Raw genomic sequence first — 13,530 nt, forward strand, 5'->3', positions numbered from 1 at the left:
TTACGTTGTGCATATAAAAACTGAACATTATTATCCCATCCTCAGTTACTGCCTGGCATTTGTTTTTATAATATACCGCATCAGTTACAAAAACAACCTGAGGGCTATTTTCCCGGTAATGCATCACAGGATATCATTGTCCCTAAATATACTCCAGAGTAGCCTGATGTTATTAGAGGCATGATGTTGATTAATCCAACTGGATGTTTGCGATTTTCTATGAAAGTTAAACGCAACACGGGTTGGGGGAGGGAAATGCAATCGTATGTGCATCACATCATATTGAAAATATAACGGTGAATGCTTGTCACTTGTGCAGAGATGACAACCCGACACTTGTGTGAGCTTCAGGACACTTGAAGGGCATGAGTCACTATATTCAGTTTCACCTGCATGACAATAACAAAGGCAGCTGGTGGCTTGAGTCATATTTGACATCCAGCATCAGTTAAGTTACACCTGAGGCAGGTGATGTCACCGTGACCCCGAGCTGCTGACCCAAGCGGTTTTTGTGAGTCTAAAGGATTAGCGCCCGTTTGCTTTTCGCTGCCCTTTGAACCTGAAACAACGGAAAAGAAAATCTCTTGCATGAAAGGCCCATCTTGTTGAGCATTTTTCTTCATGGGTGACTTCATAATGATTTTCTGCTAACTGTATCTTTTGGCCTTTCTCAGCCTCCTCGATAACAAAGTGTGATTAAATATGAATGCTAAGTGTTTGGTGGCTGCAGCCCAAAGCTGAAACCGGATCCATTGTGGGCCACTGGCAACATAATTAGTAGCTGATAATAGATGTCATTAACTCTTTGACCGCCAAAAATGTTGAATAACGTTTAGTAAAATCACAATCTATGCATAAACGTTAAGTGACGCCAACTACTTATTTTTTTTATTTTTTTATTTTTTTCATATATCAGTGGTCAGTGCAACGTCTAAGTGCAGCGCAGCCAGGTCAATGAGTTGTGAAATCAAAAACACCCACTAACTATGGCCAGCAGATGGCAGCATTGTATCTCTTTTCAATGGGCTGCCGGTGTATGGAATTACTCAACTCACCTCAAGTTTATTTAACCTCGCAGCGGTAGCTGCTCGGGCCCTAACTAGAGCTGCGAATTACAATGAAACATGACACAATCTGATGAAATAGAACGTTTTCAAGGCTGACGTGAATGATCAAAGCCTTTGTAACATTAAACCTAATTTGATGGAGCGTCACTAGACAAAAAAATATTAGAATCAGTCACTGTTGTGGAGAAAATGTATCTTTTCTTTTAAATTTTTGCTCAATGTCACTAAAATTACCTATTTTCAAATGGTGATTACTAAAGAGCGGAATAAGGTAGAAACATTTTTTTTTTTTTCTAATGGAATGCGATCTTTCATGTGGTACCCATGTTGTATATGTAGCAAAAGAACACAATATTCTTTCTGTTTGCTTCGAAAAATGAGTTAAAATGCTCGAAATCCGCTGCCATTGGTGGTTGTTTTTTGATAACGTATGGCAGTAAAAGAGTTAATGGAACTCGCAAGCCTTGAAGCCGGACCTCCAATACTTTGAACCATCGAGTTAATTAAAGCTGCAAAGAAATAAACCTTACTACTTGGCGTCGTGAGTGCTGGTTCTGATTCTAATCAGCTTTAGTTGAATTGTTTAAGTGATTAAATATTAAGATATTTGTAACTTTGATTTGATCCGTAGTCTAACCTCTGGCTAGATGATGTTGAAAGCATGATGAAAATCCTGCAGAAAACCATATCACCATTTCAAAGCCTGACAGGCCAGTGTGGCGCCTTTAATGGCGGGGAGAAGCCCTTTTGTGCGCGCGCCGAAGGTTCCGAGGGCTCTTTGGATCGTCATAACCCCGGTGTGAGATTGACTCATTCGTGACGAGAGCTTCCCAAGTTTTCATCCAGCGCTTCTTTGGACACCGCTGTGCCTTCCACACTTCAGAGGGAGAAGCAGAGTCATGTCCACAGCTGTGAGGACATGCCCGCTTTGAGGCCGCGGGGCTTTTATGCGCCCGGCACATTAAACAGCCTGGCTTTGTTGAAGTGGTCAGCTCCCACGCAGTTATCCAATTCAAGTCCACGCATGTCGTGGCGCGATGGTTCGCGTTGTTTATCGCCCTCGTAGGCCAAAAAAAAGAGCGAGCAGAGCCGCTTGACAGCCAGTCGAGACTCATTAAGTTTCTCCAGGTGACTAATCTCCAATCTATGGAGGGAATTTAGGAGAAAGGAGTCGCCGTTTTGAATCGATTCTTCTCACTTAACATGAAAGCATCACCTGCAGTCTGTGAACTGCTAAACTAGAATGTATCCAATTCATGTTATCAAATAAGGCGGATCGTGTCGGGCTCGACAACGTGATGGCAGCCAGCAGAGAAGATCAAACGCTTGACCCCTTAAGCTAGGGTCAATGAATGCAGAGCAGTTCAAAGTACTTAAACAGTTGTGTTTTTTTGTTTTGTTTTTTTTCTTCTTCAAACACAGCGAAAGACGACCTTCATTAGTTGCTATTAATGAATACAACAATAATTTTCAGTCTACAGATTGTTCAACGTGATTAGCGGCCATTTGCACATTGTCAACACGCAAACACTTCAAATTGCCATTCGAATTTTTCCATGTATTATTATTCTTCAGTATTTCCCAACCTTTCTTGAGCCAAGGCAAACACAGTGGGTATCAAAAGTCTACACACCCCTGTTCTTATGCCAGGTATTTGTGATTTGAAGTTGAACCAGTCTAAAACTATTCCAAAACTAATATGACCTATGCAAATTAATTGAATAATAATTAAAAAAAAATAAAATCAAGAAGGAATGTATTAATTAACAACTGAGATCATGTGTTTGCACAAGTGTGCACATACTCTTCATAACTCGGGATGGGATGGGATAACTTAACCTATGGTGTCATTTTTTTTTAAAATATCACAAAAACCTGACATTTGAATAGGGGTGTGTAGACTTTTTATATTCACTGTCTCTACAAGAAAAATAAGTCACACCACACTAAAAAATAAAAATAAAAAAATAAAAATAAATTAATACACGCTGGTTAATTGTGTAGCTTTTGCCATCTAATGGAAGCACTTGATTTAATCGTTCTGCCTGTCATGATCTTGATAGCATCGATAAATGGTTTTCAACTTTTTACACTGAGTACCACCCAAAGAAAGGCTTGACTCTTAAAGTGTCAATATATTGACAATAGAATTCAAATATAGGCACGTAGTTGCCTAAATATTTCTTAAAATTGAGACAGAGGTTGTATTTCTAAAGTTACAATAAATTATTATCACAAAATATACGCCATTTTCCGAAAATATGGTTCAAGTTTTGTATAAAAATAAATAAAAATCTTAAAATTACATGAAAATAAAATTGTAATATTTTTGAAACCGTTATAGGAAACACAACCGTTTATATACCTTGAAATGGGCAGCTGGAGGTACACTTTTAAGATAATGAGCAAAGGATGTCAACCTCAGGAAACTAGCTGGGCACAAATGGACCTACTTCAAAGCAATATGGAATGACGTGATTGAGTTCCCACCCCGAAAAAGCTACTTGAGAGGGGCTCATTTGGCCATACAGGGATGGATGGTGACCAGGCACACACACACACACAGTTGGCCGGCTAGCCTTCTCAGTTACAAGGCTCAGATCAGGTGGCGTTGCTTCATAACTAGGCCGTGCTCCTCAACAAAAAGAAACCAAAAAGACTCAACTCCCCCGCGACTTTATTATTCACGCCGTCTTCACCTGAGAAGACCCGAGAGGGGGTGCAGACTACTCTTTTTAAGCTCCAATTTAGTCAGCAACCACTCCAGACTGTTGCTAAATACAAGTAATAAACACAGTATGTCACGCACGAGCCTTGCATGTCAAAGTCTTAAAGTTGCAGCAGTTAATAGGCTTAAAACAGCAGATCACTGATGACACAATAACAAACCAAATCCCGTAAGAGCTTTAACATTTATGCTTACTGTATATGGATCTTCGAGTCAGTGAGTGCAAACGTGGAAACAAAGATTAAGACATGGTCGCCTTCTTTGTTGCTAATTTCACTTGGTTCACCCTGATCGTGTGATATTCTTGAATATGTTGGAAAATAAACACAAGGAAATAGATTACCGCAGTGTTTTTTTTTTGTTTTACTCATAATGTCAAAACACCCCCCCCTTGTTGTTATCAGGTCACTGCTCCAGTGCGATCTCTGCCATTGGGTCAGTGTGCCACGCACGTCTCATCTAACAGACCCGCAGTCGGGATGCGGTTGCCATGGTCGCGGCAGAGCTCGCGCAATACCCGCAAATGAAATCCCCGCTTTCCAGTTTCCAGGCAGGATTGCCGCTTTGTTTTGGAATGGCGCACGTGTGCGATGCACGTGCCCGCATCGAGACGGAGATGTCGTGAGGGAGAATACGCTTTTGAGGTTACAGGGGAAGTAGGGCGTGTGATTGTGCAGCCATGTGTGTTTTGTGCAAGCGTAGCTGTTGGGAAACAACGCTCTGATGTAACATAAACTGCTCTCTCCCAGGGATCTCGGACGTCCACGTGAACCCGTTTGTGCGATGTGGCGCTCTCCCATAAAAGCACGTGTCAAAAAGTGTGTTGGTATGGTCACAGCTATTTATTATTAAATATGTGTTAGTAGATTTCAGTGTTTTCAAAGCGGTCGCTGTCAAAAACACAACAACTGAGTCTATTTATATCATGTTAAGAAGTGCAAGGACTTCATCTAGTGTATGTTTATTATTAATGGATGATGTATTGAGTTGCAGTTGCAGCCAATGCTCTTGGCAGCAACTGCCAAATGCTAAAGAGTCAAATGTGTGATGAATTAATCATGTTTGGTTTATTGTGATTTGTTTACTAACGTCAATGTATTGCGTGATTTGATTTGATTTGGTCTAATGTATCACGGAAGTCAAATGCTCACATTCTTAACTGTCATAAAACACTGAAAAGAAGGCGAGTGCTACGTAAATGCCCATCTTTTTATTTTCTTTACTGTAATGGCTAAGCTTGTCTGATGATGCCAATTTTATTCATTAACATGTGGTGCGACCAAAATGAAACAACCAATTTCAGACTTTTTTATTTATTTTGAAAGACATTTAAAGACAGGAGTTTGTATAATCCACAAGACAGTCAAGAAACCATGGAAGAAGCTATCAGGTTTGTACAGGCTCATAACTATGTAAACAATATAAAATAATAATAATAAAATAAACATTTGACCCTTTTAGTAGGTAGCAATCATATTTATACATGTGGTATGACCTGGAAAAAAATATTAATTTTGTCCAACAAATGTATATGTTAATTTTGTTTTGCTTGTTTGGCTAGCTAGCTAGCTTGTTTTGTTTAAATGGCTAATTGTTAGCCTCCAAACTAGGTTGACAATACTGTCTTAGCTTTTGCGACCATTGTGGAATGCTTTCGTAGATGATAATATTATAGAGAATTATAATTGTAGATGATAATAATAAAGAATATTTTATGTGTTTTATGATAAATTAACTGTGCTACTGAAAAGCCAAATTCACTCTAGTAAATTGACGTGTTTTCTTGACAGTCAGCTGTCCTTTGTTGTGCTCGAGCACAACAAAGGGAAGCTGCAACTCATGCTTGCACATCTTTTCTTGTTTACAGTGACCACTCAGGCAAGAAGTGATCATCTTTCCAATATCTCAGCGGACACGCGATCCAATCCTCTCTTCCCACATTGCATCCACCCATTCTGGCTGGACGGCAGGAGGATCAAAGTAACAAATCTCACGGTATGTCCAACACGAGAAACACAGAGGAAGAAGGGACCCATGACTTCTCACACAGCTCTGGTGGTGGGGGGGCGACATAGATGAAGGGCAGGGGAGTTGGGGGAAGGGTCTGTGGGAGAATGCTGAGGGTGAGAGGACCAGCTGGGCCACAGGGTTATTGATCAGTGCTCGTCCTGTGGGGAGGGGTGATCAGCAACACCTGATCTGCACAACAATACTTGACTGCACAGTGAGATTGTTGGTTAAATGTCAGAATGCAATTGTGGCCACATTAGGTAAACTTGCACAATCTTGTAGAATACAGAATAATGTGCATTTAACTATAAGATTATTATACTCAGTTAAGGCCAAAATATAAAACATGCAACTGCATAAAACTGCATTTTAATATTCAGTGCTTGCTATTACCATTACCATAAATGCAGGCTGGATTTGTATTTTTATTTTTTTTTCGTCCATTTTATTACTCCTTGATTTCATTTAGCTGCAAATGTTTTGTAAATATACCCGTTATTGTATTGCAGCAATAAGTGATCAATAATCCATAATATTGGCAGACATAGTAGACAAAAACGTCATGTTTTGCTTAGGGCACAATGGAGGCGTCGGCAACTAAAGCAGCAGCAGCAGCACACTCAAGTGCATGTTTGGGACCAGACGAGAAGAGCACTGCACAGTAGTAGAAGCGTGCAAGAGCTCGCGTGAGAGTGGGAATTTCCCGTCCACGTGTCTGAAGACGCGATGGAGGAGGCGGGATCACAACAAACTCGACGATTGGTTACGGCGAGGCACTCTTAAAGGGAAGGGCTGCGTCCCGGCTCGGGCCCACAGGAGATGACCGACGTAAATACGTGCGTCTTTAAGAGGGCTTATTTACCAAGTTGAAGAGCCACGCCCCGGCGGCGGAGTTTAGTTTTGCAGCTGACGTCGGCGAAATGAAATCGGCTTGTAGCAGTTTTCCCCACAGAATGGAACTTGTCGTGGCGGAGATACGGGCTAAACTTGGGTGACCTGGCAGGATATTAACGTCGGTTCATGTTTTTGTTTCCCCCATCTGCGCAATAACAAGGAAGCTTGTGTAACGGGTAAGTTCCGATTAATACACTTAAAGCGCCCCCCCCCCCCCCTTTTTTTTAACGGACCGCAAGCCGGCTTTTACGTAATTTAGCACCAAAATACTTGTACATTTATCCTGTTGAACTCAATTTACTCCTAAAATCGTGTCGAAACAGAAACCAAGATTACAATACACGTCACTTGATTTTCTGAATAAATAAGAACGTGCACAAACTATAACTACAAGTATATATAAATATAGTGTTTTATTTTTATCACATTTATTAGAATTGTATCATTGTTAAAAACGAAGTAGCATTTAACTGCCCAACGTTTACAACAAGGCTCTTTTCTTAAAAAGAGAGTTGTCGCTTGAAATGTGCACTTTAATTTTTGTGGGTTATTATTATTATTGTGTTCAGAATGTTTTACTTTAATATAATTATGTGTGTGTGATTATTTCTAATGTCATGCTATTTCTCACCCGAGTCGAGTTATAATTCCATAGCTTAATATATCTGTCAACTTAATAATTGTATTTTCATTTGATAATGACCGTCTTGATGTGATCGAGTCTCGAGAGTACAAATAAAGTGCACAACCCCCATCGCCTTCCTTTGGCTGCATTGTGTTACGGCAGGGGGAGCCATGACACAAATACTGCTCACTGCAGTGCAAAGAGCAACTCAGGTTATCTGGAAGTTTTTTTTCCTGGCTCATCCGAGTCCTCTATGGTCCTTGTAATATGTTTGTTTAACAAAGCCTGGAGTGGCTTTACTCAGTGTTGATTGTGAAGGCACACAGTATATACTGTAGAGTATATCAAAAGGTTTAGCATGTTAAGTCTGCTTGTGTGGGGTGAAGAAATTAAATCTTCATGTCAGAGAGTTGGCAAGCTGACAGGCCAGAGTAGAGAGATTGAACATTTTCCACCAAGACTGTCATTACTCTTTTTCTGTGAACCCTAATTTGGCGGTGTGGTAGTAGTCTAACCCTGTATTACAACTCCATGTTGACTGGGGGATTAGCTGGTGATGCAACTTGTATTTCACCCGTATTTTGATCTGACTCAGGGTTGAGTGCAATGAATCATAATGTTACTGGAGAATAGCATTTTGCCTTTTGGCGGCAGATTTTGTATCAGTGTTTGTGTGTGTTGTGTTAAATGTACACTGACTTATGTGCAGGAGTGTTAGAAGTTATGGCCAGGTTAGCATGAACACAAATAAACCTTAAATCATACATTTACCTCAGAAGCCAATCTTTGACCACAGTGAGCTGTGTGGTTTAAACAGTGAAAGGAACAAAACTATCATCTTGCCACAGAGGGAAGCCTCATCTCTTGCCCAGCTTGTCCATTGTGGTTTTATTGATTGGAGAACACACATTATAAACCAGACAGGTTGTCTAGTGTGCTTATGTGTATTAGGAAGACGTCTGATACAATCAGCAAATTGCTGTGTGTCCTCATTGTGGGCTCCGTCTCATCTCATATTTCCCTCTCTTTCCCCCATTTAACCTTCTAGTGTGCTCATCGTGTAGTGTCCCCGCATGGAGGATGAGGAGGATGATGTGTTTGAGCCAGATCCCCACTGCTGGCGCACCACATTCAAGGAGATAAAGTGTGAGGAGCGGGCTACACAGACACCTGGCCCCGTCCTGGCATCGAACAACGGCATGCTGCCCTGTGGAGTCGCAGAGGAGCCAAGACCACTCTTCTACGGTGAGTCGGAGCTAATCACTAGGTCGCTTTTTTTTTTTTTAAAGGGCCAGTAGCGATTATTAGTCTTCAAAGAGGCCGATCACCGATATTTCAAGCTCATATTTACTTTCACTAAAAGGAAAAATGTTGGCGTTAAAAAACAAAAAACAAAAAACAACAAATTTATCTGAAAAATTGTTCAGCAATAAGCAAAATATTGAAGGTTTTTTTTTTAATTTATTTATTTTTAAATCTTAGACAATACCATCCTTGTTTAAAATTAAAACAGTTTAAGGCGCTCCTTCCCAGGGTAATCAGCATTTCTTTAAAAAAAAAAAAAAAAAAACATGTGAAAAGCAACCTATTGTTTCCAAAGTAAATAGTTTTCAAAAATTACAAAATATTTCAAATATAAAATTTTAATTTATCTTGTTTCTAATTAAAACAGAAGTTGCAGAAAGGTTCAATGGTATAAGCATATAATAATAATAAATATAAATTTAAATGAGATTCCCTGAAATTAACAGTTTTATATTGAACTATTATCTGCCGCCAGTTTTTTTTTTTTCCGTGAACATGCAAAATATCGGCGCAGAGCTTTGCAGTCAGCAGCATCTAAAATTTAAATCACATAAAAATATCTATTAAAAAAAAAGTAAAATTAAATAAGAAGAAAAAGAGAAATAATAATAATAAAAATAATAAATAAACATTTAAATGAGTAGTTCCCTGAAGTTAGTTTTAAATTGATCTATTATCGTCAGTCTTATTTTTTTTTTTTTTTAAAGGCTGATGCCGATATTCGTCAAAATGTAGAATATCGTCACGGATAATCAGCTCGGCCGATAATCAGTCTATCCCTACTAATTACTAACGAGGAACTGCGAGGGGAACGTTCCCCCGTGCGTGTGAGACAGTTGTAAAAGCAAGCGTGATGCTTGAATGTGAGAAATGGGAAAGTGTGTTGTTGCGCTGACGTGACCTGCGGCGCCTGATAGTCGTGATCACGGCGAGCTTTTATGGCGCGCGTGGAGTGTACCCAGCTGCTTTGCTATTCAAAAGGCGCCAGGCTGTCATTGTGACTGAGCGGACATGACAGGGGCGACTGACTACCTGTGTGAGTAGGCTGTAACTGATTATCAGTGGCAGCGAAGTTTCAATGGCACCATATACTGTGTACATGTAATCATTGCTGGGTTGCTCCGTAGTGACGATAGATACCGACTTTACACCACATTAGGTGAGCGTGACTTTTAACACCGTAAAATGGCTCACTGTGATTGGCTCAGGAGAAAATACAGCAGCTGTGAAAGTTCCGTTTGAAGCCTTGCAGACTGACTTGCCGCCTGCTCTATCATCATCACACGCACACACAAAAGAAAAGGCCATCAGGTGTCACGTTAACACGTTCTAAGACCAAACCTCGGCTCTTCAACAGGTAACGCAGGTTTTCGATTGCACTTCCCGGCCCACTTTGAACTTGTCGGGGAGCCGGAGGACAGACTGCAAGAAAGCGAAGACGGGATGGAGAGGCAACGCCAGCAGCATCCGCAGCCGGCGGCACGCAGCATAGAGGCCTGCATCGGTCAGAAACTCCAGCTGATTGGAGACCAGTTTCATCGGGATCACTTACAGCTGGTGAGGAGGAGACAACACAAACACAGATAACACTGTGTTAAGCAGAGACCTTTGATTGAATTGAATGGATGAAAAAATATATATAGTACGTCAACTACTCTCTTTTGAGTGAACAAAAGCTAAGTTGGCAAAATACATAATGTTGGTGTCGGGCCAAAACCTTGTACGTCCTGACTTTTCACGAGAAACCAAAAACGGCATTTTTGTTCAGCCATTAATATTGCATCGTCAAAGAGAATAAGCTATCATTTTAGATAGGTCAATAATTTGTGAAATGGACACCCACACCTGTGTATTGACCAAAAGTATAGATTTTTGAAAAACATCAATTGTGACTTATGAGGTTTTGGCCTGTTTTGTCTCTACTCAACTCTTGAGTAGCCATCGATACCAAGTAACGATACCACTAGTTCTTTTAATACATAAAATCTCCCAAATGAAAATAAAAAGGAAAAGCTTTTAAAGCATTTTTTCCTTAAAATTGCATGAATTCTTCTAATTTCTCATTTCTTGCCAGGTATTGGTACTTACTCATCCCTACAAAATACACTCCCTTGCCTCTTCATTAGATACTTCTGCACATTTGAGTTAGAAGAAATACAAGAGCTGAGCAGTAAGAAATGTTAATATTCAAGCTCAGTTGAAATTTTAGATATTATTAGGTATTTAGAGCTTTTTATACTTCTTTAGTCTGATGCCATGTAATTTATCTGATGTTAGCTTACCTAGGGATGGGCGAATGCCGATACAAGATGTCGGGCTGATACCCAGCCTTATTACAAGGTGTCGGTACTTGCAATGGCGGGAAGTTGTTTTTTGTTTTTTTTTTTAAGGAAAAATACTATATTCTGATAGGTCTTTTAGGTTTTTCTTAAAAACTGTCATTATTTTTTTCTTTTCTTACAGTGTGTGTGGGGGATTTTATGCATCAAAAGTACTAGTATCGGTACTTGTTATTGGTATTGGGGACTACTTCAGAGTTGAGTACTTAACGTGGTATCAATCTGGAAAAAAAAAAAGTGGCATCAAACATCTCTAATCTTACATAACAACTATTAAGATGTACCCCGAGTAACTCAGAGTAAGTTATGGCATTGTAATGCTACCATCAGCAAGATGAAATATCTTTGGAAGTTTCTACCATTTAGGAGCACAGTTTATTTTTCAAAATCCAACACTTACTGTAAAGAATTACAGTATGTTGGGTCAAAAGTTTGCTCTCCTTTATTGTGTTAGCTCCATATTTGTTTTGGAGACGCTGCACATGCTTGTGTGCGTATGCTCCCCCCTCCCTCCCAAGCCAAAGACGAGCTGAACCAGGGCAACCCTTCCCCCACCTCACCAAGCCCTCCCCTGCCTCCTCTTCCTGTTTATCACTCTCCCCTCTCCTGTTTTCTCTGTCGGCAAGTCGTATAGAGGATGCTTGGCCTCAGCAAGCACACTGCGCTGTGGTCAGGGTGACACCGTCCACAGAGTCACAGAGCGCCGCACAACATCACTTTTTTTAATATATATTTTATGTGCTGGGTTGTAAAACTGTGCACAGGTTTCTTTTGCAAAGCGCGAGTGTTGTGTTGCACAACTGGTTAATGGTATGTTTGAACGCACAAAAAAAGCAGAAGTGGCGGGAGCGCGTAAACACGTAACCTGAAACCCAACGCGTGAGTCCGAGGGGAGCAGCTGCGGTTCCAGGGAGTCTCCAGTCAGCCCCTTTTACTGGGCGAGGAGTGGTCAGCTGAGAAACCATAATAAGACGTCTACACACATGTGGGCTGGGGTGAAGGGGTGGGGGAGGTTGTATTACAGTCACTGAGGTTGTGAGGTGGAGAAATTAACCTCAAATTACCAAGTACAGTGCTACCTTATAATTCAAACGCTCCAGAGCTTGTCAAATTTGACATCAGACCAACGGTTTTGAGAAAAATATAACCAAAAAGTCACACAAAAGCTTCTGTCAGCAATTCTCATGAGACCTCAGAAGGCTTTTTGTGCGTTTTGTTTGCATTTTAAACGATGGGACTGTGTCAATAGGGTACCGTAGTTTTCGGACTTGGGTACACCAAATTAGTAGGCTCAATATTACTGAACGGGTCTATTTTAAAATATTTTCATCCATAATTTGCTACACGTTAGTATTTTCAAAAAAATCTGACGTCCAATAAAATATCAATTTAAAACTACATTCACCTTATAGAACCATTTATTTCAATGCATGCTACAATATGGTGCGTTTATATGTATGAGTCCCATATCTTGTTCTTTAACATGCACTCTCCAGACTAAATAAATAAATAATGGGGGAAAAAAAGTCAGTTAACTTATAAGAGATGTTGCTGACCTTGGGAACTCTGCACCTTTTGTGTTTTGTTTAAAGTTAAAACTAGGACACGTCAAAGTTTTAAAGCTGCTTCATGGAGAAATTTGCCTTTAATTTGACAATTTATGACTCAAGCATCTTCTAATTAGCAGATTAACACCTTAGCTATTCACAATTGTCAGTCTGGATTCGAGTTCAAATTTCCAGCCCCCTGCAAATGTGACGTTATGCATGCATTGTGTATGTGAAGAAGGGAGCATGCAGTTTCATGTTTTGGCCACATGTGGCAGTAGTGGTTTGAAATGTCATTTTCTGCATTGAGCAGCTTTAAGGTCCGAAAAATGTAGCGAATGGATTGTGTTCAAATAGAGGTTACACAATATCAACCAATTTGAAACCTCTTCCTCTTTCCACATCCGATTTTTATGAGGTGTAAATCAGTTTGACATTTTCTTATGTGCGAATCAAGCAGCAGTTATTAACACCGCTGCAGCTCAGCAATGACTCACGCATTCTGACTAGGGCTTAGGCTAGGACTGGAGAAAAAAGTCGACCAAGTCGGATAAGTGGACTTTATGAATAGGTCGACTTCAATTTTCCATGTTTTATACACAGGCTTTTTTTCTTAGTGCACCGTCTAATGGCTGAATGGAAGATGTTATTTGTTTACTTTAAAACGCTTGCTGACTTAGTAGTTCATGGGTTTTTATTAACGACAATACACCACATTTAGCTTGCCCAAAACACAGGGAACATCCTAAAAATCACGTGGGCTGTAATTATTCCAAAATATAAACTGCTACTCAATGTTCATCTCTTAACCAATGGAGGGCAGTCATGCACTAAAACGTTCCCAGAAGAAGTCAGGAACAGGAAGTTATTGACCTAATGTAGCTAACAGCTAGCGCTCCCCTTGTTTAATCATGTAATAATGTTGAAGCATTGGTTGTAAGTTTATTTTAAGACACTATTACACGTGTAATGTAGATATAATGATCTGTGTGCAAACTAAATGGTCGTTGGATTT

The 13,530-nt window shown here is 40.1% G+C and overlaps 1 protein-coding gene across 6 annotated transcripts in view; it reads left to right on the forward strand.

Annotated features, from left to right (window-relative positions):
• bmf1 (BCL2 modifying factor 1) overlaps positions 1 to 13,530 on the forward strand; it is a 43,643-nt gene that overhangs the window by 20,783 nt on the left and 9,330 nt on the right. The window contains exons 3-7 of one of the 6 annotated variants that reach the window (XM_077539160.1): positions 4,200 to 4,613; positions 5,121 to 5,185; positions 5,663 to 5,790; positions 8,373 to 8,569; positions 9,987 to 10,186. In XM_077539160.1, the coding sequence (XP_077395286.1) occupies positions 8,398 to 8,569; positions 9,987 to 10,186 (372 nt within the window). In that variant the 5' untranslated portion in view covers positions 4,200 to 4,613; positions 5,121 to 5,185; positions 5,663 to 5,790; positions 8,373 to 8,397. Of the gene's footprint in view, positions 1 to 4,199; positions 5,791 to 6,725; positions 6,876 to 8,372; positions 8,570 to 9,986; positions 10,187 to 13,530 lie in introns of those variants that run through there. The other 5 variants (XM_077539158.1, XM_077539159.1, XM_077539161.1 and 2 more) reach the window with 5 other exon arrangements.

Source organism: Festucalex cinctus, chromosome 12 (assembly GCF_051991245.1).
Source record: "Festucalex cinctus isolate MCC-2025b chromosome 12, RoL_Fcin_1.0, whole genome shotgun sequence".
Lineage (NCBI taxonomy): Eukaryota > Metazoa > Chordata > Actinopteri > Syngnathiformes > Syngnathidae > Festucalex > Festucalex cinctus.